Consider the following 27617-nt stretch of genomic DNA (forward strand, 5'->3'; position numbering starts at 1 on the left):
TAAGTTTCATTCAGCACTAATATTGCCACAGACATCTTAGATGATCCCTTTGGGCATTTCACAACACAACAAGCCGTATTATTCCAGGTGTTTGTAATAAAATTCTCCAAAATGAGACACAGCCTCCACGGCATCGACTCACCGCCACATCCAGCGGTCTCTGAGTTACGATCAGGCACTACAAGAAGAAACTACTGCAAAATCCAATTACCAGTAGATATCTAGCCATGTAATATTTCCACCAAGTTTGAAGGAAACCCCACCCGTTTTTGAGTTATCACATGAGTGAAAACAGTACTTTGCTTGCTGCTTTTCAGCTGTTCAGAGTAATAAGGAAGATTTAAAATGGTAATTTTTTAATCTTCTCATGATGTACAAACATAATTTTGAGTTAACCTTTATCATGATACTGTAAATGCATGAAGTTAAATGAGTGTAAAGGTTAAAGTCTACAACTTTATGTTTATTGTGATTATGCCATTTGATGTGCAGATGTTCAGATTTGTTGTAAGTGAAGTGTAAAGTACTTATAGAGTAACAATAATAAGTGTAATTATGCTTGCATTACTTTTGACATAGCCCTTTTCAGTACATGATCATATGTTTATGGATTACAGGCTATAACACACAGATATATGGACCTGGGAGTCTGACCCCGAGCTCTGCATCAGATCTTTTTATTTATTTGTGTAATGGATGATCTGTCAGAGGTCGATTTGAGGCTCATCATTAATGTATTGAGCAGATGCATTGCAGCACAGTTCATATCATAGCACATCTTTGATTTGTTTTCCTGCTTTACAGAAGCCACACTAGGTCTCAGGACTGCTTTAATCCATGTGTGCATCCACCTGTCTGTGTGTGCGTGTCCATGTGATAAATGGTAAATGGACTGCATTTATATAGCACGTTTCCATCTGAATCAGACGCTCAAAGCGCTTTACAATTATGCCTCACTTTCACCCCAATGTCAGAGTGCTGCCATACAAGGCGCTCACTACACACTGGGAGCAATAGGGGTGTGTAGCCTAGGATAACCTAGGATAACCAAATAACCTAGGATGTAGGTGGCATAAATGGTCATGATGATGAACATCAGTAATGTAGGCAACGTCATAGCTGCAAAAAGTGCCAGTTCATACAGCTTGTAACTCTCGGTGATCAGAACATTAATCATCTTCCCAGTACAGATGTCTTTGTTGCCCTTCAGACTCATGAATGGTGTGTTTAATGTGTATATGATATCTTGACAAGGATTTTGTGTGTCAAGGTGAAACTTGAAACATTTGATCACCACACTAACACCTCAGACACCTTTGACAATGGGCACATTTTGATTCTCATTGTGGCCACCAGGGGCCTGAGTGTTGGAAATATTGTGTATGTGATATCTAGGCAATGACATTTTGTGTCACCGTGAAACTTAGTACACAAGATCACCTCACTAAGACTTCAGTTAAGCTTGATGTTGGCGCATTTTGAGTGTAATTTGTGTTAGGTTTTCGATGCGTGTGCACTCTGCTTGTATATGCAATTGAACCAAATTGAAAACAACAATGAAATTAAATAAAAGTAAACACACACACACACACACGCATATTCATCTTTAACTGCTTATTCAAGCTAAGGTTGCAGGGACTGGAGCCTATCCCAGCAGCCATAGGACAAGAGGCAGGGTAGACCCTGGACAGGACGCCACTCTGTCGCAGGGCCACATATAGACAGACAAACACATTCACACCTGCACGCACACCTACAGGCAGTGGAGTTTCCAATCCACGGAACCTGCATGTCTTTGGATGTGGGAGGAAGCCAGAGCAGCTGGAAAGTACCCACACAAACACAGGGAGAACATGCAAACTCCACACAGAAAGTCCACAGGTGGGAATCGATCCCATGGCCTTCTTGCTGTGAGGCTACAGTGCTAACCACCAATAAAAGTAAACACTCATAGAAAAATAGAAAATTTCACCTTTCTGCTCCACTCGATCACTACTGGGAACTTTTGAGGTTGCTTTCCACACCTGTGTTTTGATACACTGAGTGCAGATCTGTTAACCACCCAGGAAATTACTCATTTATCTTCAATAAAGCATCATTGGTTTATTTCATGTTACATCCAAAACCACACCCATGAGAAATTAAGAGAATACATACAACCCCTTTGCACTTTGTGATTTATGTTTGTCAGATCACATGCTCTCAAGCATACCTCATGGGAGGGATCTGGCTTTTTCTGTTTGGAACAAGCGTAATTGCTTAGTTTCCCTGGTTTGTGCACATTATTATTCACCTCCTAGTATCAGTACAGCCTACAGGTCTCTCTGTTAAAAGTTTGACTGTCAGCAACGAGAACTGCCAGAGATTTCTCTTCTATGTTTGCTCACCTGCAGTTACAGAGCAGTCGAGAGGTTTCTCTACCACTCTTCCTTGAGAGGGGGCCCACTGGGATCTCTCTGCCGATGTGTCTCTTCAGTTTTGCCTTCACCATTTTTTGCCATATCACTCTGTTTTTGTATCATTCACTTCTTGTGGATTTATTTTCTCTTAAAGTTTCTGTAGCATTTAGAGTCCCTGGTTGCTTTCAGATTTGTGCACTCACTCACACTTCTCTTAATCACACACCCCTGACATTCACTTTGTGTTAATTAGCCATTCCCTGGCAGCATTTAAAAGAAGGAAGCATTCCTTCAGTTGCTGCCAGATGGTAAGTCCTTGCACTTCGATTCTTGCGTGGCTTGTTGCTATTCTCATCTTGAGTGTACAGATCCTTGCTTGTCTTTGAGTTTTTGCCTGCTTTTTATTCTTGTACCTTCACCTGTGTGTTTCTTACTGACTTCTGTGCCTTAGCTATGACCATTCTCTGCTGAGTTCTTGTAATAATAATACTACTGCCTTTTTGCAATCCAGTCTAGTGTCACTGTTCAGAAAAGGAGCCACTGTCTCTCCAGTGTGTGACAACTATGCTCCAACATTATGCATTGCATGAATAGAAAAATGCACCGACACATGCCCCAAATGCACTTCCAATTTAGACCATATGCTACAGAACAAAATAGGGTCATCCTTAAGGTCACTGAGTTCCTGTAATACTTAACAGATAGAACAGACATCAACCTTCTTGTCTGAGCACAGGTGAGGGCAAATCAGAGAAGCTTTGTGCAGGATTTCACCTTCTTCATGAAATTATGGAATTACATTTAGCTAATAAACTCCCTCCAGACGGGAGATTGTTTGTGTTAATGGAGAGCTACCCTGATATGTGTGCTTTAAAGTTAATTATGTGACATGTTGATTCCAGAGCACAATGGATACATGTAAAAAAAACAAATTAGCAAAGTAATGTGCTACAAAATCAAATTGAAGCTACTATGCAACTATTATGCTCTGGGTAACATTCTAATTAGTGTATATTGAACCTTATTAAATCAGTCACTGGATGTGTCCCCAGGCATAATCCATTGTTTCTTTGAGATTGATGATTAATGGGTCTAGGAATTTTACAAAAGTACACTCATATTCTGGATGTAGTGGACTTTCAAAGCTTTCTGAAAGGCATTGTATTCCTTCAGAGGAGTAAACACTATAACAGATGAAAAGGAAGTATTATAAATTACCTCTAGCAATAAAATCCAACACTCTGAAACAATTCTCATCCACTGTCTTCTCACTCCTCCGCAGTCAGACATTGGCCCGTTTCCTCACAACCAGACGGACAGCAATACCTCAGGATTGCCAGAGGAAGGCGGAATGTCTGGCGGACCGGAGAGGTTGGCTGATCCTGGACACAGAGCAGGTGGTGATGGGCCCTGGAGGATGGAAGATGTGGAGAGGGACCTGGAAAAGAAGATGCAGCTTTTGGAGAAAGAGAGAAAAGCCCTCAGAGGGGACTCTGAGAAGCACAGACAAGAAATTGACCACAGCATTAATAATCTACACCATCGGCTGTCAGGACTGGAGGGAGGTAGGTGGAGAAATGACAGGGAAAAAAATGGTAGCTGATCTGGGTGCACATTTGAATAAAAATGATAGAGCGGAATAGAATCTATCCACTTTATATACCCGCTTACTCCATTCAGGGGTCATGGGGAGCTGGAGCCTATCCTCTCAGTCATAGGGCACGAGTCATAGGGCACACCCTGGAAAGGACACCAGTCTATCGCAGGGCATGGAATGGAATGATTACTGATTCATATAGTAATTCAAGACACAAAAGGCAAAAATATTCTGAGCTATCTAATAATCTGAAGCCTGCGGTCTCATTTTTCAGAGTAGTTAATGCATCACATTGCCACCATAATTTGCATAAAGACGGTTGAGATAGTCTGACCCTTAGGAGACAGAGGTTGGGTAAGGACAGATGAGAGAAGACCCACATCCTCTCCAAGAATTCCCTCTTCCAAATAAAATGGGCTAATGTCAAGAAAAGAATCCACGGATATGACATCATTATCAGTATTATAATGAGCTCCAGCAAGATGCCTTTTCATGTTGGGAAACAGATGGACATCTGAAGGAGTCAACTCAGGGGAATAAAGTGGTTGCAGAAGAAGTTCAAAGCCACACTCATGAATATCAGCCCTTGTAATGTCTGACGTGTGGCCCCAGAGCATTGTCCTGGTAAAACAGAACACCTCATCACAGCATTCTACTCAGCATCTGCTTTATTTTCTCCCACAGTTTTCACAGAAGGGAAGCATAATAGATTCTGCTGATAGTCTGTCCCTTCTGGAGACAGTCCACCATTAAGATGCCCTCAGCATCCCAGACGACAGAGGCCATGACCTTTCCAACACATGAGACATCTGTGAACCCACGTTTCCATTGCTTCCACTGTTTGGGCTTTGGTTCAAAGGCATGGACCAGGTCTGGGCCATGGTCACGAATCACCACATGAAGTTCCCCGGATCTGCATCAAAAAGCCAAAGATTCTCCCTGGACATCTGGAATCTGACCATGAGAAGCCTTGGGATCCATTGTGCTGAAAGTTTTGTCATTCCTAGTTCTTCCATCACAACCGAATGAACTGTCTCCTATGAAGTGCCTGCAGTACTAGCTATATGATGCTGTCAGTGAGGACCATACTAAGGCTCTTCTGGATCATATCTGTTAAGGTGGCAATTCTGGACTTTCCTGATCTTGCTCCATCTTCAACACTTGTTCTGCCCCTTAATCCTAAATATTTAATCACAGAACAACCAGCTTTGTTCATTTTGCTAATCTGACAACTCATTTCATTGAAATATTGTGTCTTCAACGCACATTCTGAAGAGAAATGTTGGTTTCTCAGATGCAAAAGATGGAGAACCACACCCCACTTTTTCTGGGTCTGGCTCAAAACTTTTCAATCACTCCTTGTAGCTGCTTTTCATTTTGCCTATAATTTTACAATCCTTCATTGTGCCATAAAATGTGAATATTTTCACTTTTCTGGTTTTCTTTTTGGGGTTTCCCATGTTGTCAGTGGGGATCCCCCTCATGTTTCCTTACTCCCCACACAGGGAAGAGTTGGAACTACATTTAAATACAGTATTATGGACAAAACCAGGTGTAGACTCCAACACAATGCTGTGTTTTTTTTTCTCTTTCATTGTAACATACAATGTTAATTTAAATCAAGGTGCAATTTTCTGTCACTATACAAATAGGCTTAGTTCAGTATTATAAAATAAATTATCTTAAATATTTATGTTTGTACTTGAAGTAAAAAAGAAGCATCAGAGGACTTAATGCATAGCCTGCATGCTCTACACACCACAATATAAATGAACAAGCAAATATAAAATGTCTTTAATGCCTTTTTTTACTATGTATGAATTCATTATGAAGTCATTCATACCAATCAATTACAAACATTTTACTGATCAATATGACTTAGATCATCTGTCTAGGCTTCGTGGTTGGTGAGATACACAAAAAGGATTTTTTTTTTTTACCATGTTTTCCTTGACCTTTTACCAAACTACTCCAAAATCACCTCCAGATATCTATCAAAGTAATATTCACACCACATTTGAAAGAAATCCATTGAGCCATTTTTGAGTTATCTTTTACACACACAATGTAAAAAAAGAAGGAAAAAATTTTTTATTACCTCTGCCAAGGAAGTAATGTTTTCTTTGCTGTTTACTGTTCAGCAGGATTATGCAAAAACTACTAAACCATTTTTCCTGAAGCTTGGTGAAAGAGCGGGATCTCGGCCATGGAAGAAAGCAATAATTTTGGAGTAGATTCAATTAAGGGGGTGAATCCAGGATTTTTTTTTTCTCTTTCTTTAACATAGGGCATTTTAAATATTTTCATGAATTTTGCATTATCTCTTGTGAAACTCAAAAGAATCTTGAAAAATTCCAAATCTTGCAGAGCTAAAGATAGCGGGGGAAAAATTCCTGGATCTGCCCCTTAAATTGGATCCACTCTAAAGGCTAACTGTTTCTTCCTTGGCCCATACCTCACCCTTTCACCAGGTTTTAATAAAAACTGTTTTGTTGTAGTTATTATGAAATCTGAGAGATATATGTGTAGTATCGGCAGAGGTATGTGCTTTGGGAGTACTATTTCAATTTTTATTTAATTTTCTTCCATCAGGTATCTCAGGCCATTCTTTCCCGGAGGGCTACAGGCTATCTTTCCCCTCACGGACAAACTACATGTATGCGGTTGTGAAACACCCGATCCCAAAGCTGCAGGCCTTTACGATCTGCATGTGGCTGCGGCCGACAGAAGGAAGCATTGGTACACCGCTTTCTTACGCCGTCCCTGATCAACCGAACGAAGTGGTGCTGCTGCAGGGCGTGCACACACCCACTGAGCTGCTCATCAATGACAAGGTAAGAGACGTATGCACCGCGGTCTTTAAAAAGGACAGCAAGGAGACCAAGCAGTTAGGTTTGTAAGGAAAAGTCAAATGTGAAACAGATTTCAGTCTGTTAAGGTCAGAATATGTAAGTTTTTATTGCTTTCATACTCGAACTATTCAGCCAGCACTTGTGAAGGGAACATTGTCATCCTGTGAGACCAACTCCCATCCTCAAAGAAATGTTTCATTAAAGACTGAAGGCATCATAGTTGGAAAAATTGTTTTAAAAATAACTTTTTACCATTAAATATTGCTGGGGTGTCATAATGTATGTTGAGGAAGTCCACACTTGAATTGTGTCTTGCTTTGTAACAGCGCAGGGCGACTGCCCATATTCTTGTTGTAGCAAATCTATTTGTGCTCATGTGGGGATGTTGGTGTCAGGTGAACAGCCAGCACATTCATATGATGGACCAGATAAAGGTTGTATCATAGACCACTAAACAGTGCAGAAGAAGGCATCACATGACAGATCCAGTGAGTACAACACACACAGGGACACACAAACGCCATTGAGCGTCAGGATATCTACGGCAACACAGACAGGCAAGGCCACTGCTTAGGCACATTTTCAGAGAGAACACAGTGCAACATTTATCTGCTGCACCGCCAGTCACAGCTTCATGGTGCAGTGGAACAGAGAAGGCATTTCACCTGGGAAAACATTTTAGATCTAGGCTCGAGTCTCCAGTATGCATAGATGAAATGCTGAAAAAAAATCTTCTTCTTTCCATTCTGACATGCAGTTGTATAAATGGTAGTGCAACAGAAAATAGTTACACTACAACTGGGAGGTATGGGGGCAGTTAGCACTGTGCTCTTACAGTAGGAAGGTCCTGGGATCGCTTTCCACCTGGTGCTTTCTGAGTGGAGTTTGCATGATGTCTGTGTGGATTTCCTCCAGGTATTCCACTTTCTTCCCACAGTCAAAAACATGCTTATTTAGGGTCTGCTCCTTTCTCTGCCCCTGACTAGGGCACCATCTCTACATCTGGAGTTAGTCCCCAGTTAGTCACCAGTCCCCTGCTCCTAGTGGTTGGATTGTCTATAACTGTAACTAGGATGGGTTAAATGCAGAGGTTAAATGCAGTGATAATAGGAGGTCTGTCCAAAAAGTATCAGATCTTTTTATTTTTTTCAAAAACCATATGGATTTGAATCATGTGTGCTTGCATGAGCCAACCTTGAACCTTCATGCGCATGCGTGATTTTTTTCACACCCGTCGGTTGCATCATTCGCCTGTGAGCAGGCTTTGTGTGAGCACTGGTCCTCCCCCCTCGTTGGATTTTCATTGCGAGGAAAATGTCTGAATGATTTGGAGCTTTGCTGCATCAAATTTTTCCAGAAACTATGAGAGACAGCCAGGTGGAAACCATTCGGAAGATTCAGATGGCTTTCGGTGACGATCCTATGGGCATCACACAGATTAAGGAATGTTACAACCGGTTTAAAGACGGCGCACAATGGTGGAGGGTGCGCCGTGCTCCGAGCAGTGATCGACAGGCTGAAACAACCAGATCATTTCCAAAGTGAACGCTGTGTTGATCCGGGATGTCATCTGACTACCAGAGAAATTGCAGAAGAGGTGGACATCAGCACTTTTTCGGCACATTCCACTGTTACAGGAGATTTTGTAATGAAAGACGTGTGGAAGTTGGAAGTCTCACAGGGCATGTTGTGACATGTCCAGCTCTTACACAATTCCTCGGATACTCACTCGACTGAAAAGCCACCGAAAGCCGTCTGAATCTTCCGAATGGTTTCCACCTGGCTGTCTCTCACAGTTTCTGGAAAAATTTGATTCAGCGCTGTTCCAATCGTTCAGACATTTTCCTCGCAATGAAAATCCAACGAGGGGGGAGGACCAATGCTCACTCAAAGCCTACTCACAGGCGAATGACGCAACCGACAGGCGTGAAAAAAATCATGCATGCGCACGAAGGTTCAAGGTTGGCTCATGCAAGCACACGTGATTCAAATCCATAAGCTTTTTGAAAAAAATAAAAGGTCTGATACTTTTTGGGCAGACCTCGTAAAAGGTACTACTACTACTACTACTACTACTACCACTACTACTAATAATAATAATAATAATAATACAGCACTTTTAAGTAGAAAAATGTACAAAGTTCTCTAGCTAGTACAATATCAATAGAAAACAATACAACAAAAATTCTGATTCCACAAGTATTAAAATTAAACAAGTACTGTAAATAAATATACAAACCAGACTATATAATTAAACAAGATAAAACTGTCATACTTATAATTATCAACAGCAGAAAATATGTACGTTTTTAACTGAAATCACTTTGTAATGCAAACAGCCAAATTGTTCCACAAAGTAGGAGTGTGTTCAGTAAAGGCTCTGAAACCCTGGAGACCATCATTCTTTAAACACAGGGCAGGTGAAGGCACATAAGGTTTAAGAAGTTCAGTAAAATAGGTGGGTGCATGACCATGTAGAGCATTATGTCAGCAGTAAAGCCTGGAAATCTGCTCTTACAGTCACATGAAGACAGTGAAGAGAAGCAAGAACAGGTATAGTGTCATCAAACCACTATGTATAGTTTCTCCAATCAGCCACAGAAGCCTATAATTCCTTTGGAATTGGGTGTCTTGGTGGCTTCCCTCACTTGTCTCCATTTTGCACAGATACTCAGTAAGTGCTCTATAAATGAAGGGACAGTGTTATAAAAATGTCTAATTTTGAAATGGTTCGTGTCATATTTTTATTAACCCCCTTGAATTAAAGACAAAAGTCTACACTACAAGCACATGTTGATTGTTTCACTCCAGTTCAATTATGGCTGTGTACAGAGGCAAAATTACAAAAAAAAAAAAAAAAAAAAATGCTTAATTGTCCAAATATTTATGAAACCAAATGTACATGTGGGGCAAAGGTATGGAAAAAGAAGAAAGATGTAGCAATCCTTATAACCAGTGTATGATGAGATGTTAATGATTTCTTGGGCCAACTGCATGGGAAATTACATTTATTAAGGTAATTCTTGGCAGCACAGTGGCTTAGTGGTTCGCACTGTTGCCTCACAGGAAGAAGGTCATGGGATCTATTCCCATCTGGGTCCTTTCCGTGTGGAGTTTGCATGTTCTCCTCATGTTTGAGTGGGTTCTCTCCGGGTAATCCAGCTTCCTCCCACATCCAATGACATGCAGGTTTGGTGGATTATAAACTTTAAATTGTCCGTAGGTGTGCGTGTGGGTGTGAATGTGTTTGTCTGTATGTGGCCCTGCGACAGACTGGCGTCCTGTCCAGGGTGTATCCCACTTCATTCCCTATGCCTGCTGGGATAGGCTCCAGCCCCCATGACCCTTAATTGGAGTAAGCGGTTGAAGATGAGTGAGTGAGTACAGTTTCTCTTCTCATTTGTTCAGTTTTCTTCTCTGTATCCAAGGAAAATGGAAAAATCATGTAGAGGATCCCAAGAATTTGTCCTGAAGATGAAAAGATGCAGCAGTAGAACATTTTCAATTAAAAGCAGGAATGCTGCCATATTTCTGTGTTCATTCAAGCATTTTGATCAGTACCTCAGAGTGGTAAAGTCATCTTGGATAGATGTAAAACAGGGGATATGATGGATTCCAGTAGCTATTTTTTTTGCCCCTGTGGCTAAGCGTGATAATAAAGTCTCTTTGCTGCTGCTTGTAACCTTGTAGCATGAAGCCCTGATGAGAATTCAAAATGTCTTCATTATGGAAATAGTAACGCACAATATTAGCATACAAATCAGTAGGAAATATCAAAAGAAAGGACCACTTTTGCTGAGAATTTCAATAGCCTCATGCATCTGTGTAAATGACAATCTGAAGTCCCATTGCGCCTCAGTGACAACCTCACTGGGGAGTTTAGTGCAGCGTTGTACCTTCAGGTAAAAGTCTGTGAAGCCATTATGTTAATAAATGCTTGGAGGAAATGTTATGTGTCCTTGGAGGTACAATGACTTTGAGAATGAAGAAATGCTGCCTGTCAGTGAACACAAAGAAAAGTATTTACACTTCAGCTGTGGACTTCAGTTTCACAGAAATAAAAGCATCAACAAAACTCTGATAATTAATTACAAGAACATGGCTGCAGGGTTAGAAACATATGGACTAAACCAAACTAAGGTGTTATTCCTCAACAACAGAATGGCTGATTTATTAAATCAATTAGTGTGTTGCCTGTGGGGATCCATGGGCTCTAGATTGGGTAGTACTTATAAGTAGCTGACATTTTTTAAAGGTGATTATAAATTAAACAAAGCTTGTATAATGAGTTGGAATGGCGTGTGAGTCCAGAATGTTTTAGACCTTAGACCTCAACAATTTTTAGTAAAGGAACTCAACCCTTATATTTCCTGTTAATTATGTAAATTTTAATGTTAATTTACTGTCTTAATGTGTTTATAAATTGTTTAGGTTGTTTTCAAATACACACTATTATTATTATTATTATTATTATTATTATTATTATTATTATTACTTCTATTTTGTCATTTGATTTTTAAATGGACCCCAATGGAAATAAGTGTTTTTATTTTCTTGTATCAGCCATGTATTTTAATGTATTTACAATTATATGCACTTACACTCACGCTTTTAATATAAAGATGATTGACTGCCCCTTGCTGGAAAGATGTGTGAGTCCAAAATGTAATTAGCAACATTGGGTAATATTCGTAGCTTCTCCAAAACTATTAATCCTATCAGTGTTCTGTTTCAGTGCCGTTCATTCATGATCCAAAATGTATAAGCATACGAAATGGCAAATGTCAACTGTGCTCTGGTGGATCAAAGATGCACACACAGCTGCTGTAAGCAGGTGTTTTAATTTGACAAAGACAGTGGCTGAAGACATTAAAACCACTAAACATTTCAGTCATGGTACCAACATGAAACTTAAGTCACTTATGGTAATAGCAACATGAGACTTATCTAAACTAACAAAACCAATTGAGCTACAAAAACAAATCAGTAACACTAACAACACTGTTAAACTAAACCACAATAACATTTAAAACCTCAAAACCCTGAACTCCCATGGTGCATTGCAACACAGGGTCCCTTGTTTATTGGTTAGATAAAATTGTTAATTTCTCCAAAAATATTTGTCCTATCAACTTTCTGTTTTCACAGCATTCATCCTTGACCCAAAATACATAAGCATCCCAAACAACAAATGTCAGCTCTCCCCGGTTTTTGCATGATTGAAGCCAAACACGCGCACATAGGGGGCACTTGGCTATTGGTAGGTAGGTAGGTAGGTAGGTAGGTAGATAGGTAGATAGATAGATAGATAGATAGATAGATAGATAGATAGATAGATAGATAGATAGATAGATAGATAGATAGATAGATAGATAGATAGATGCCATCATATATGTGACATGTACAATATAGCAGCATCACTAAAATGCCAAATGCACTTCACACACATGAAAGAATGCACGTTATTTGAACAGGCATGTTGTTGTCCAAACTCTAGGTGGCACAGTTGCCGCTGAACCTGTCCAGAGGAAGTTGGCAGCACATCTGTGTGAGCTGGAGCCAGAAGGGTGGAGTCTGGCAGGCCTATCAGGGGGGCAAACTGAAGGGTGAGGGCCATGCGCTGGCACCTGGACACCACATCAGACCCGGCGGAGTGCTCATACTGGGACAGGAACAGGTGAAATCACACATTAATAGTCAGGTTTTAACTCAAGAATAAGCTCCCGTGGTATTTGCAGAATCCAATTTGGTTGTACCTTTCTGACTGGTATTGGCGCATCTAAATCATAAATTTATGAAATAACCCCCTTGTGTCTGATGATTTGCAAACATTAATGCTGGATTTTAAGGTTGCAAATTGAGTTTTGCAAAAGGAGTATTTGCAACCATAATCCATCATTAACATCCGCAAATCATCAAACACAAGGGAGTTATTCCCATTATAATCCAGTTCTAACATTTGCACAGATCCGTGTTTTCAGCCAAAAAACAGTTCACCACTGGAGGCTACATCTTAATCCACATATTAATATAGTTTGATAAAACTGTTACGCAGACAAAGGGTGTGGACGGCTCATCAGAACTTACCATAGAAATATTGTCTTCATGCCAAACTGGAAATTCTGTGAGTAGAATCCACATCAGTACTGTCGTATGGTAGGCATCGTCATGGCTCCGCCTCTCCGCTCCGTTTCTCTCGCTCTCAGCTGATGGCACCATTATTGACATCTGCGTAACAACGCACGCAATCAGGGCGCAGAGTAATACATCAAATCCACTTCAACAGACAAAAGGTAAAGTATTATCTGAAAAAAATTTAAGCTCACTCAAAGATCATCTTAAAGCAAAAGTATGGAATTCTGTTTACCATTGTAATACTCCAGATGATGCTTATAATACACTTCTACAAGAGATATCTGACAGTATAAGCAAAGCTATACCTGAAAAAGTAAACAAAATACTCTCTGGTAAGCAGGAAAAATGGATCACCAAGGGCATCCTGAAATCCATTAAAACAAAAAATAAGCTTTTTAAACTTTCTATTAAGAAGCCAACTGATGAAAACAAAGACAGGTATCGTAAATATAAAAATAAACTAACTTTATAAGAATAAGTCAGAGAAATCAAAATTCACAAGATTTGAAGGCTGCCCTTGGTGACCAAAAGCAATGCTGGAAAGTACTAAATAAAGTTCTCAGTCGGGGTAAAAAAACAACTGTTCTTCCTGACACCAAAAGCAAACAGGCAAATGAAGAACTTGCCAATAGTTTCAACAATTATTTTAACTCCATAGGAGAATCGCTATCTAAGATTTCAAGGCCACCAGGGGGTGCTACATATCACTTGTATCTAAAAGGTAACTATTCTAAATCATTTTTCCTGAAGCCAACTGATGAAGCTGAAGTCCTTAAAATCATAATGGGACTGAAACGTTCGTGCACTGAAGGGATGGATGGTATTTATAGTAAAATTATAAAATATGTGGCTCATGAAATTATTGAACCACTTGTCTATTGTATAAATTTGTCCTTAATACATGGTGTTGTACCTAAAAAAAAAAAAAAAAAAATCAAAATAGCAAAAGTCATCCCAGTATATAAAATTGGGGACAAAAATAATATGCATAATTATCGTCCAATATCTGTATTGCCTACTCTCTCTAAAGTATTTGAGAGAATTGTTTACAATAGATTAAGTGAATATTTGGACAAATTGCACATACTCACTACATCTCAGTATGGCTTCAGGAAAAAGAGATCAACATGTATGGCTATTCTTGATCTTATAGAGCAAATATATGATGCTATAGATAGAGGTGAATGTGGAGTGGGAATATTTCTTGATTTATCAAAAGCATTTGACACTATAGATTTTAACATCTTATTGGGGAAACTTGAGCATTATGGTGTCAGAGGTATTGCACTTAGTTGGTTCAGAAGTTATTTGTCTGAAAGGGAGCATTACGTACAGATACATACCAGTAAATTGCAATATAAAACAATAAAATGTGGTGTTCCACAGGGATCCATATTAGGTCCACTTCTTTTTATTATTTACATAAACGATTTTATAAATTCGTCAGATATATTACACAAAATTATTTTTGCAGATGACACAAATCTTTTTTTATCACATAAAAATCTTCAGTTTCTTCAAAACACAGTTAATGAAGAATTCACTAAAGTGGACATTTGGTTCAAATGCAATAAATTATCTTTAAACATTAATCAAACTCATTATATTATGTTTCGTTTTAACAGATCTCGGATAAATACTGAAAATGTGCAGATAGAGATGAATGGAATTGGCATTGAAAGAGTACAGTATATAAAATTTTTAGGTATATATATTGATGAATTTTTATACTTTAAAAAACAAATTGATGAATTGACAAGTAAGTTATCGAAATATGTTGGATTTTTCTATAAAATTTGACATTATCTCCCTCTTAAAGCTCTTATAAAACTTTATCAAACTTTATTTGAACCACATTTGAATTACTGTAATATTATATGGTGTAATACGTATCCTAGTTATCTCAATAAATTGATTGCTCTGCAAAAGAAAGTGATTCGTGTTATAACCTGGTCTGAACATAATGCTCCCTCTGATCCTCTCTTTTATAGGCTTAGGCTTCTGAAGCTAACTGAGAGCAACATATTTCAGAACGCATGCATGATGTATAATGTAGTATATAAGCAAAATGAAAGACTTTGTCAAATAATCCCAATTACTTATCCATCTCATGAATATAACACAAGAAGGAAAAATCAGGTGAAGGGCAAAAAGCGTAAATTGAAATGTACTAATTTTGGCTTTACATGCAAAGGTCCACAGATCTGGAATGCAATTGACGATACAATACAAAACTCTGTATCATTAAATATATTTAAGAAACTTTTGAAAAATGACTTGTTGCTACATTATACTCAGGCTAGATCCCAATAGTAAATAATACAAAACAATGTATATATAATGTACATAACAATGAAATTTAAATGTATTATAATTAAATGTCTTTGTACCTTGTTTTTTTGTTTTTTGTTTTTTTTTAATGCCTCTGACACAACTGTAAATGTAAGAAAAATTGCTGCCGCAAATAATCTAATGTGTTTGACGTACTTTTGTGAATATGACTGCAAAAATCAGTATGAGATTAGTTGATGGGATAAGTGCAATATTATTTCTAGATTATTTCTAGATAATGTGGGACTGTATGAATGTGTGTGTGTGGGAGTGCTTAATGCATCCATAGGGGGTGGGGTGATGGGTGATTTTTTTTTTTACTGTTGTAATTGTATTGTAATATATTTTGTGTTTAGGACTCCTTTTATAAGCTAAGGTAGCTTCTTGGGAGATCATTTTTACAAGTTTCAAGAAAGCTTCCTCAAATGCAAACTTCTTGAAATGTAAATGAAATGTCTTTTTTTTTTTTGAAATATTTGTAAATAAATTTTTTTTTAATTTGAAATGTGAAACAGTCGACTATTTTGCCACCATCAACATGATATTTTATGGTCTGAAATCTCACATGATTAACCAATCAGATTTGCGGAACAAATGTAATTGGGTTAGAATCAGCTTTTATGAGCAAGAAATGGAATTTGAAGGACACAGTATAAGCAAATTTTGTAAAAATGTGTCTTGGTTTTGCCCCCCCCCCCCCCCCCCCCCCAAAAAAAAAAATAACCCTGTGTGCTTCTTTTGTCTTTTTTTTCTACATATGGGTTGATGTAGTAGCTCACCGTTCCCCAGTAATTGAAACGTTTTGAAAATCAACGGATGCTGTGACACTCAACTACAATCAAGCACTGATCCCACTGATTACTTTATTGCGAATTTCAGCGGTAGGAACACTATAGCTAATCTACTAACAGTTTATTAGCAAGGGCAGCTTTTCCATTTGTGGATTAATGTTTCATCTTACTCTAAAAACATTTAGCAGACCAGTTAACGTCTGCTAACATTGTCAGCTAACATCTGTGATGGTCTAATGGTTTAGCAGTGGGTTTGAGACCATCATCAATTCATCAATTTTATTTATATAGCGCCAAACCAGAGGTCCTTAATCCCACAGTTGCTCCCAATGTGCAGTTGAGTGCCTTACATGGCAGCATCCTGACATCGGTGTGTAAGCATGTGGTTGAATGGGAGGCATCACCGTAAAGCACTTTGAGATTCAGATGGAAAAGTGTGATATAAATGCAGGGAACACTTGATCCAACTGAAGCTGCAATCTGACGAAGGCCTTTGGCCGAAACGTTATTATGAAATAAAACAGCGGCAGGACATCAATATTTTGAGTGTGCTATGCTTTTTCTTTATATTTGAGTTATTATTTTTGCATATGCACCTCAGCAGAGGATCTTGGTGTGCATTTTTTGCCTACTTATATAAATGCAGTCTACCATTTTTCAATAAAGTTTAACAATCAAAAACATAAACCATGAAGTCATAAAGGCTTGTTCCTCTGAGCTTTTTTACTAATCCAATGAGTGAAATTAACGCATGCATCACCTCGGGGAAATGGGGGAGCAAGTCAGAGTCAATGCATTAAATTATTAAAATTATTTCTATATGTGTTTATACTCCTAAATATTTCTTACAGTAATATTTATGTCTACATGTAGCCCTACAATGGACTGGTGTTTTGTCCAGGGCGATCCCCACCTCATGCCCTGTGACAGCTGGGATAGGCTGTTTTTTTTGGCAGGGGGTTAGAGGGAAAAACAAAGCCAAAGCCATATTTCTATGTTCAAAGTTGAAGTTTATAGATTCTGCATTATCACTGTTAATTTTCACTTAACTTGTTAGCAATCATCGAAGCTAACTTTTAAGTTAGCTGTGCCCACCGCTGGTGAACTCAATTCCTGCAATTGCATAAATGATTGTCAGATATTTTTACATAATAAGAATGTGGACATCAGCCAGCTTGATCAAAACAAAAATAACAAAAATACAGAAAAAGAACACACACAAAAAAGTAAACTATAATGTGTTTTTCAGTGTCCCTCAAAGCAACATGGCTGCAATTAAAACAATGTATGTGCAAATATTTAAGAACACTTTCCTCTGTGACTTTTAATTATTTTGTTCGATTACCTCTAGTGTCCTCCATCTCCAGGATTCTTTGGGCGGTGGTTTTGATACCACCCAGGCTCTGGTTGGGGAGTTGTCCCAGGTGGGACTTTGGAACCGGATTCTGACACCTGGACAGGTGGCCAGCTTGGCACTCTGCAACAGAGTGACCCAGGGCAGTGTTGCTCCCTGGATCAAGAATGGAGTTGAGGTCTACGGTGGAGCTTCCAAGAATTCGGGAGAACCTTGCAGTAAGCACACCAGCAGCTCTCAGTAACCAAAGAGTCTACAAGGAATGCGGAAGGGCAACAACAGTTGGAGAAAGGGGAAGCTTGTAGAGCTTCAGCTTACCCAAAATTGCACATTTTGTAGGACGAGTATGTAAACATGCTAAAATTATGATGACATTTGTTTATTATATATGAAATGTGGACAGACTCACTTCAGCAAACATCAAGCAGTCAGAGGTGGTACTGTCATGACAGTTGGAGGTTGGTTGGAGAAGTACATAATATAACCAACACATGTCTAATAAACTCTGATTAGACAGTCAAGTTATAAGTTGTAAAGCCAGTGACTTATGCAAAATCAGTTTCTTCATCAAGACGTCATCTCTATGACTAACAGACGTTTTGTAGTTGGATCTGAGTTTAGTTAATTAAAGGACTGTGACCATTTTGCAGCGAGGAATCCAGGCGGGATGACAAAAGTTGTTGGGAGACCTGTTACCATTGAAAAATACACGACAAACAAGGAAGGGAGCAAAAGACAAGAACGAAAGATGATATTTGGAGCTAGACTGGGCGATTTTAGGAACAATGCTACTTTGTTTTGGGCTTTGCATGATGGATTCATATACTTGTATTGTCTTGCCACTGTATTGTATTGCTCACAGTTTAACAAATGAGTGCCGTGCATCCTGCTCTCATGGCTGCAAAGAGGACGTATTTATCTAAGGCTTGAAGGTGTGTGTTTTTTCCTTTAAATGAGAACAAAATGAGGAGATGAATGTCATCCCCTAAGGACATTACTAGCACTTTTGTTCCCTCTGAGAAAAAATTGGCCCATTTATGTCACGTCTATGAAAAATTACAAACTCAAGGTCAAGATATGAAATGGTTTCATCCATCCTAAGTGACGATTTTAGATGGAATATTTGAGTGCACATCCATCCGTGATGCTCTTTATATTCATGGACATAAATGTAAGCAAATGTTGAGGTTTTACTTTTTCTGCGTCCCATCACTGTTTTTAATTCTCAGATAGCGACTGTTAATTATCAGCTGTCTCTCGCGACCTGTGAGTTATAATGTTTGTAGGTCTCAGTGTGGCACTGAAATTCATTTTGTTTGAATTTCATCTGGTCATGTTTGCATGACGGCATCATGTGGATGAAAATACCAACGTGTTGTATAAGATGGATTAGAAATGATGCCTCTACTTACATAATGAAATCCTTCGTATAAAGTGCCTCTCAGGGGATTTGTACCCATATAAACAAATCGCCAAATTTGTTATTTTGATGAGAAAATCACACTGCGGGATATTTTGAAGTAACTAAACATCCGTGATTGTCTCCCTAATGTATTGTCAAGTGATTTAGGAAAACATTTGAAAACCCTATTAACTCAAAATTTATATATGTGTAATGCAGCAAAACACACAGTAATACTTTAATGATGCCCTGGTATGCACTGTTATTTATAATAAAGTCTGTTTGTGCTTTTGGAGGGCTTGTTTTATTGTTTTGATTTAATTGTGTGGTGTTATAATTTGAAACTGTAATTTTTTTAATCTATCTGTAATGTTCATGGTTTCTTACATTATTTGGTGTTTTTATTCCTTCAGAGAATGCATTTATACATGTCTGTATCCATGTGCGTAAATACTGTGTAGTTATGTCTTTGGTGTTGTTACATGTACTGTGATAAAAACCATATCTTTACAATTAAAGTTGGTGTTTTCAGATGGTAAGCCTGTGCTGACTTCTTTGTCATGACACTGGATAAAACGATCCGTCTACTTCGCTGTGACGTAAGAGTGATAAACACGTATCCATCAGGTTTACAATGAAATAAATATCAAACAATATCATAAGAATATAAAGCTGAAAGAGTGTACAGTCATCTGAAAAGCTACCTGAATATACAACTGAATAAAAATAATACTAAATGAATTCAAAGAACTGAAAAATCAAGCTAATATGAAACTGAACTAAAATAAAGTTAAAAGAATATAAATTCAGTGAAAATCCAACTAAATTAAAATAAAGCAAAAAGAAAATGAAATTAACTGAATAGTTCAATTGAAGATTATGTTCCAATTCAACAGCTGCACCCCGCTAAGGCATAGTCCACATGGAAACAGAACTTTCCTCATACAATCTTTTTCTTTGTTGTTTTCAAAAAGTGTTCTGTTAACACGGCACCGTTTTAAGAAATATCTGAATCCACACGAAACCACTGAAAAGGCTGTAGTGCATATGCCAGTCCTGTATGTGGCGCTTTAATGCTCCCACAAAAAAACGGAGGAAATGTGGAACTTGTGCATAAGGGCCCCTTCACACATAGTGCGAATTTGGTCGATTTGCACATAAAGTGCGCATGAAGCAGCTATTGTGTGCAAAACGTTTAAAAGTTCGTAGCTGCTTCTAACGCCTCGTACACCTGTTGGTACAACTATTTGTGCACACCAGTGGCTGAAAGACAGAGTGTGCGCTGTGCGAGCCCATCGAACCCTCTCGCGGCAGGTGTCGGCCAAATTCCAGTTGACCCACATGAACATCTGACACTGCTCGCTTGGTGTTTAGAAAATGTGTGGCCATTTGTACTATTAACATGACAACAGTCATCAGATGATCACTATCAAGCTGGATGTGAAATTTGTCTAAGTGCTCCTACGACTGTGAAGTTGAGTGCACATGTGGCATGCCGGAGTGTCGGCTCCCCCACAATGTGTGTGTGTGGTTCGCGCACCCCCCCCCCCAGCAGGCAAGGCATATCTTATCTGATCATAGAGTGACATCTTGATCTGTGCTTTGACAGGACAGGGGGCGTCACTGGCTGCCCACAGCTGTTGAGACATCTCCGGTTCTGGACATCACAGCTGCAGCACACATGCCGTGTTTTGATGGACACATGCGCGCGCGTGTGTGTGTGTGTGTGTGTGTGTGTGTGTGTGTGTGCTTGTGTGTAAATACATAAAAAACATAAAAATAGACCTTCAGTTCATGTGGGCACGCAGCAGGCGATCTGAATGTCACGTATGACAGGACACGTGCATCTTTCAAGAAAGTTGCTGAGAAACTTGGTGGAGAAAAATTACAGTTAAAAAAAACACTTTGGGCTTTGAGAAAAAAATTAAGATTTTTGAGACTTGCAAGTGAAGAATTTTGAGACTTGTGAATTTGCTCTTAATTTGAAAAACTCAACTAGGAAGTTGTTTTTAAATGCAGAGGACTTGACTCATGCCTTAAAAGTAAAAAAAAAAAAAAAAAAAAAAAAAAAAAAAAGAAACAATAACAACAAAAAAAAAGCTAGTACATCAAGCTGGAAAAATGCGGGGATCAAGATTAAGGACCAAAAAGAAACACAATGAAACACAAGCCAAGAGGTAAGACTTGGTACTAACAAGATTGGAAATCCAAGAGCTGAAGAGTCTAGGGAAAAAGCATCCCCTAACTGCTAATGGCTTATTTTAGTTTCTCTCAAACATTTGTACTTTGTTGGACGAATGTCCGTATTAAAGTTCCAATAACATCAAATAAGTTCAAATAACAATGATGTGCTGTACCACATAGATGTAGTGTATGCTGTATGACACAGTGTTATCATCTGAAGAAAATCATCTTTGCCGTTATACATCAGTATATTTTAATCATACAATATTGTATAATTTGTATGTTTTATTACCAGAATTAATGCCTCTTTTTCAAGTGTTTCAAGTACAAGTGTAGAAGTAAACAACATGTGCAACAATTTAATTCAAAATTGGAAGTGAGGTACAACAGAAAATATAATGGAATCTTGTAGCACCCCAGAGTGGGTTGAAAAATGACCTCTCTGCCACAGACTCCATACAATCTCAGTACTGTGATGTCTTCAAAAGGAGCTTTTATACAGATCCATTATGTCAGACAGTCTTAGGCAGTTACTGGGTCCATCTTTGTATGTGGATCATGATGAAACTATGTATCTCCATTTCGTGTATTAGACCTGACACCTTTTATTCTCGCTCAGCATTCATTTTCTCACCCCTTTGTCATCTTCCATTCTCACACTCCTCTCATGTTCTCACTCCCCCTCTTTTCTTCACAGTGGCCTTTCTCGGTGTAAACCACAGATTGCCTGCTTTCACTGCTCCTGACGCAGTCCTTGGATTTCTCATGTCCTATTTTCATCTCTCAGCACTTTAATGACAAAAAACAAAAAAAATGAACACATAGTGTGACTTTTCACTGTTTCCATTAACACGGCCATTTTTGCAGATATGTGAGAGACATACATGCAGAAATCATGAGGTAGAGTCACGTTCTTCATGCCTGGATTTTCTTTCTTGACAGGACTAGCACAACGTTCACAAACTGACACTTTGTCTTCAAACGTAGTTCAACTGTAGCTCGTGAATTGGTGATTCTTCCAGAATGGAGTTTCCCCTGTGATGTATTCATTCCATGTTCAGTCATTACCCATAATACAGTGTGGCATGGCACAACAGAGCAAGTGTGCACAATTGTTGGAAGGGTTCCACTTTTTGTTTCACTCTACATGGATTCACAGTTTCGGGAAAATGGACATCCTAAGATCTCCAAAGCTTAGGCAACTTTCAGCAAGAAAAGCTTCAACTGTCAATAACTGTAGTTCAGAGTGGGCTTTTTTTCTAAAATACACATGGAAAGAACAAATGAAGAGAATGGCACCAAATCAGAACTTTTCCAATTGCATTATGGATCATGACAAAACACCAAATAAGCTTCAGGTCACTACATTTGATATTATTTCACATTTTGGTTTGTTGAATCAAATTTTTCGTAAATGTAGTGTATCACAAATTCTGCCACAAAGACTCAGATTTCAAAGCTTTCATTCAGATCCACCTAATCATGAACAGCTGAAGCTCAAAGACGAAGTGGCTAGTCCTTTTACTCATCAACTCACAACCAATAGAAACTGTAAACACTATTTTAAAATGTTAGCTCTAACCTACCTCTCTGCTGCTTGCAGTCACTGACCTGAAACGCGGCCTCTTCCACCCCACCCACACAAGATGGTCCCTGTTTGATGTTTGGAGTAGGATCTGCTCCTACCTGTTTCTAACTGGGACCTTCCCAAAAGACTGTTCTAACATTCTGTAGAATGTCACTGTGGATTAAATCTCACTCTTTCTAGTCTCCTGGGCCTTGATGGTAGAAACAGTCTACATTTATATATTGCTTTTTCACCTTCACAGTCTCCAAGTACTTCATCGTGTGTTCCTCATTCACTCAGTCACACACATGTGAGATACGCAGCTGCCACTGGTTCAGTGCTTTGGAGGGGCAGGGAATCAAACTGCCAACATATCATCCAAAAATAGAAAGTGATATACCCCTCTGGATTACCATTTTTTATCGAATCCATAATGTTCTGTCTAGGAATGGAGAGACTGTAATCCCATGTAATCTGTGGAATGGTTGAGCCAACGCTTACAAGATAAACTCACTTACAACTTTCTCAGTCCATCTGAGGCAGGAATACAGCACAAATGACTGAGAAGAAATGAAAATTCCTCAATTTATATGTGCTAAAGCATGTTCAATTCTAAAATGCTCCATCCTATATGTGTTTATTCCAAATAAGGGTCATCGGGAATTCTTTCATAATAAGAAAAGTAATTCATTGATCCTGTATACCACAGCCTGTGTGACTGGTTGATGTCATATTCAGACAACAAACTATCGAGCACTAATGAACTTGATAAACCCAACTTCTTAATACACATGTCGGCTTTGTACAGGTATCTCCTTCCAGTTAACAAGAAAAGTCCTCCAGTAAATATATATATACATTATGTATACATATATACATATATATACAGTAGTGTTCAGAATAATAGTAGTGCTATGTGACTAAAAAGATTAATCCAGGTTTTGAGTATATTTCTTATTGTTACATGGGAAACAAGGTACCAGTAGATTCAGTAGATTCTCACAAATCCAACAAGACCAAGCATTCATGATATGCACACTCTTAAAGCTATGAAATTGGACTATTAGTAAAAAAAAAAAGGTAGAAAAGGGGGTGTACGAGGGCTGTCCGTAAAGTATAGGTCCTTTTTATTTTTTTCTAAAACTATATGGATTTCATTCATATGTTTTTACGTCAGACATGCTTGCACCCTCGTGCGCATGCGTGAGTTTTTCCACGCCTGTCGGTGACGTCATTCGCCTGTGAGCACTCCTTGTGGGAGGAGTCGTCCAGCCCCTCGTCCTAGTCCTCCATTCCAGTCCTCCAAGAATGAATTCCATGAATGCCTTAGTATGCCTTAGAATGCCAATGTTCTGGAATAGCTATCTCAGTCCCCAGACCTGAATATTATTGAAAATCTGTGGTTTGATTTTAAGTGGGCTGTCCATGCTCGGAAACCAACAAACCTGAGATGTTTTGTCAAGAAGAATGGTGAAAAATACCTTCAACCAGAGTCCAGACTCTCACTGGAAGCTACAGGAAGTGTTTAGAGGCTGTTATATCTGCAAAAGGACGATCTACTAAATATTGATGTATTTTTCTGTTGGTGTGTGCAAATTTATGCACCTGCCTAATTTTGTTTAAAGAATTATTGCACACTTTCTGTAAATCCTATAAATTTCATTTCACGTCTCAAATATCACTGTGTTTGTGGTGCCAAATACAACAATATGTGCCTCCCAGGCATGAAGTAACCTGCCCATCTAATTGTCTTACCATTCCGCATGATGGAGAGATGTCCTGAAGAGTGTGCTGGTGTAAGCTAAATGAGAAGTTATGATGCAATCATTTAACTAATAGCAGTGGTGGGCACAGCTAACCAAAAAGTTAGTTTTGATAACTGTTAACCCTCTAACGGAAAAGTTAAGTTTTATAAAGCTAAACCAATAAGCCCCTAAAAAAAATTAGCGGAAGTTACAGCTAAAAGCTAAACTGATAATTTTAAGTATTAACTCCAGCACACTAGCAATTACTGACACAACAACGCGCCAGTGCTTCTGTCTCAGATCAGCCTTCTCTCAGCAAAAAAGACCTGGTGATTAGAGAGAAAGGAATGGCAGCATTATTTAAAAAAAAAAAAAATTATCTTCACAACCATACAGACATAACACAGAAATCATGCACAGCAAGATAGTTTTGACTTATGGTTAAAATTTTAAACAAAATAATTCTGGAGAAGTTATTGAAATTAATGTCACCTCTGTCGTTTTACAAAGTGAAAATATCAGCTATATGTTTTAGTTTTAAAGTAATGCACTAATTTTGAACGTTTTAGCATTTTACAGACACACATGCCAAAAAGCATTATGGGAAAATTCACACTGCCACTGGTATTCACACTGCCTTGAACACTGGCATCTACTGGATGGTAGTGTTCATGGCAGTGTGAATACCAAGTGCCACACATTCGCTAAAAGTACTGAATCTCTTAACAAACAGAATTTTCACTTTTCAAATTGCCTTTTTTTTTTTACAAATAAAAAAATGACATATTTACAAATACAGATTCATTTGTAAAAACCAACACACGTTACAGTAACGTTTGTGTTGTTGTTTTTTTTACATATACCGACCAACCACTGATGACAGGAAACTAATTTTCCCATAATGCTTTTCGGCATGTGTGAGGAGTCAAAAAAAAAATGCTAACAGTCAGAAGAGCTGACCCTTATCCTCAAAGATGCAGTGTGTCAGCACATAACTGAAACAAGAAATGAAGGACTGTCCATGAAATGTGTTTTTATTAGCACAATTTTCAAATAAAACCATTCAAAGCAAAAGATTTGGGCCTGCAGAAAGCCTTTTTTCAAAACTATTTCTTGCTATAAAAAGGAAGGGGTTGTCTTATAATCAGAATAATTTTATATTCAGAACAATATGTGTATCAGTTTAGTAATTAGAATGCAGGGGTTAAACTTTTATCTGGTAAATGAATGATCAGTTTTATTTTCAATTCCTTCAATTGTAAATGGGTGAAAAAGATCAGAAGAGAAAGTGTTGGATCATTTTATCTTCCTTCTTACAATTTGTGCCGAGAAAAAAAATATATAAAAAGGTAAAAATAACAGAATAGCAAGTCTATTAAACAAATAACATGTGCCTATAATCATTATAATGACTTTCCACTAATACTCACCCTCCTCCTCATCACTTTTACTGTTAAACCAGAGTAATCCACCTACTCAGCCTCTACATGGCAACTAATCAGAATCATGACTCTCCTTTGTCTACACACTAAAACACCAACATGTACACAAACACCGGTCCAGATTCCCCACAGAGGCTCCATCTGGACGACAACACTGTTTTGCTCAGTCTTGGTCACAAATTTATATTCTTCTCTCTTGCTTTTTTCCCCCCTGGCTTCCATAACATACAATTCTTCCAATGGCAGACTTGTGAAACTTCATGGTCAAAGTGCAATTGTAAAAATGCCAAAGCCAGTAGCTGGGGTTACACTGAAAATAATAAAAACAAAAAAACAAAACAAAACAAAAAAACAAAAATATAGTCTTTGCTTTCAGACAGTCCTCCAAATAGCTTGTTGTGAAATAACTGAGCATTTTTCCTTCTTTCTCTTTGTAGTTTGATTCGAAAATCACAGCAGGTTATACTTTCACTCTGTTGGCATTGATGTTGTTGTTCAGCAGGATTATTCAAAAGCTAAATGAACTAAATTCTGCAATATACAATAAAAAAGTTGCATCTGTCCTGGAATAGAAAACATATTGTAATGATCTGGGGAAAAGTGTGGAGCCAAAAAAATTATGCTTTTTTTTTTTTTTGTAAATTGTGATTTTAAAATATATATTTAAATGGCATTTTGATGAACTTTGATGAAACGTTTGAGCTCATCATGGAATATGTAGAGAATTTTGATTATTTTTTTAAAGAGTTGAGGCATTTATTTATTTCACACTGAAAAAAGCTGTGTGAAATAAGTGCTGAAAGCATTTAATGAAAATGTTGGGCTTCATCGACAACAGATTTCATAACATTTTGGAGTGGATTAGATCAAACATGTGGTGACAGTGAAAAGATTTATCATTGCGAGATGGAGCGTTTTCCTGTTAATCTGAAAATCACAAAACTAGGTAGGAAAAAAGTTTGTCGTAACTTGGAACAAAAAAAACAAACATTCTATAGCAACCAGGAATTAACATTATTTGTTGACACTGTTAATGTGTGTGCTTTACTGACTTACCGTAGTTGTACATCAGCCTTTCTCAAATAGTGGTCCATGGACCACTGGTGGTCCGTGAGCGACTCCTAGTGGTCAGAGAGTATATTGATAAAATATCACATCCTAAAGAGAATGGGTCAGTGCAGCACAGGACAAAAGGATTGTGTAAGTGGGGGATTGTGTACTGGTCATTCTCGAGAGGAAAAGACATAATGCAATTTAAATTGAAATTATTTCAATAAACCCTGTGTTTTAGCCTTTTCTTAACCATGTTTTAGATGATGATGGATTGTAACAACAGAGGGGGGGGGGGGGGGGAAGACTTTTCTGGGTCCTTTTGCTTCTCATTTGATGTGAAATGTGCATTTATTTACTGTATTTTCACTTTCTTTCTATACTTTTTGTCTCAAATCTCTAAATTTGACTTCAAATTCCATCACATTGCTTTTTATGACAATATTTCAGCTTTTCCATGACGCTTCCTCTCAGAGATGCAGGAGAACACAAAAAAACTGGAGTCAGGTGAATTCTAAAAACAAGTTTGAAGGAAAGACAGGTAAAAAATAAATAAATAAATACAGAAACACTTACGTTTCAAATGGTTATCAGGGTGCACGGTTTTGGAGAAGGGAGCAGGTATTTCCACACTGTAATCAGATAATCCCTCCCTGACATTTTATTCCTGCTCTCTCTGTCGGTCTTAACCTTTTATCTCCTTCACTGTGAGGAGGTGAGCAGATGCATAATGATTTCTTTCAGCCTCAGGCTCAGGTTGAAAAAAAA

General features: G+C 38.2%; 1 protein-coding gene across 1 annotated transcript in view; it reads left to right on the top strand.

Annotated features, from left to right (window-relative positions):
* The window catches only part of cbx6b (chromobox homolog 6b), a 38842-nt gene extending 21086 nt beyond the window's left edge, over positions 1-17756 (top strand). The window contains exons 4-7 of the mRNA XM_034191344.1: positions 3682-3964; positions 6589-6830; positions 12346-12525; positions 17473-17756. Coding sequence (XP_034047235.1) covers positions 3682-3964; positions 6589-6830; positions 12346-12525; positions 17473-17703 — 936 coding nt within the window. The 3' untranslated portion in view covers positions 17704-17756. The remainder of the gene's footprint in view (positions 1-3681; positions 3965-6588; positions 6831-12345; positions 12526-17472) is intronic.
* The last annotated feature ends 9861 nt before the right edge of the window (positions 17757-27617 follow it).

The sequence above is a fragment of the Thalassophryne amazonica genome, chromosome 16 (assembly GCF_902500255.1).
Source record: "Thalassophryne amazonica chromosome 16, fThaAma1.1, whole genome shotgun sequence".
Taxonomy (NCBI): Eukaryota; Metazoa; Chordata; class Actinopteri; order Batrachoidiformes; family Batrachoididae; genus Thalassophryne; species Thalassophryne amazonica.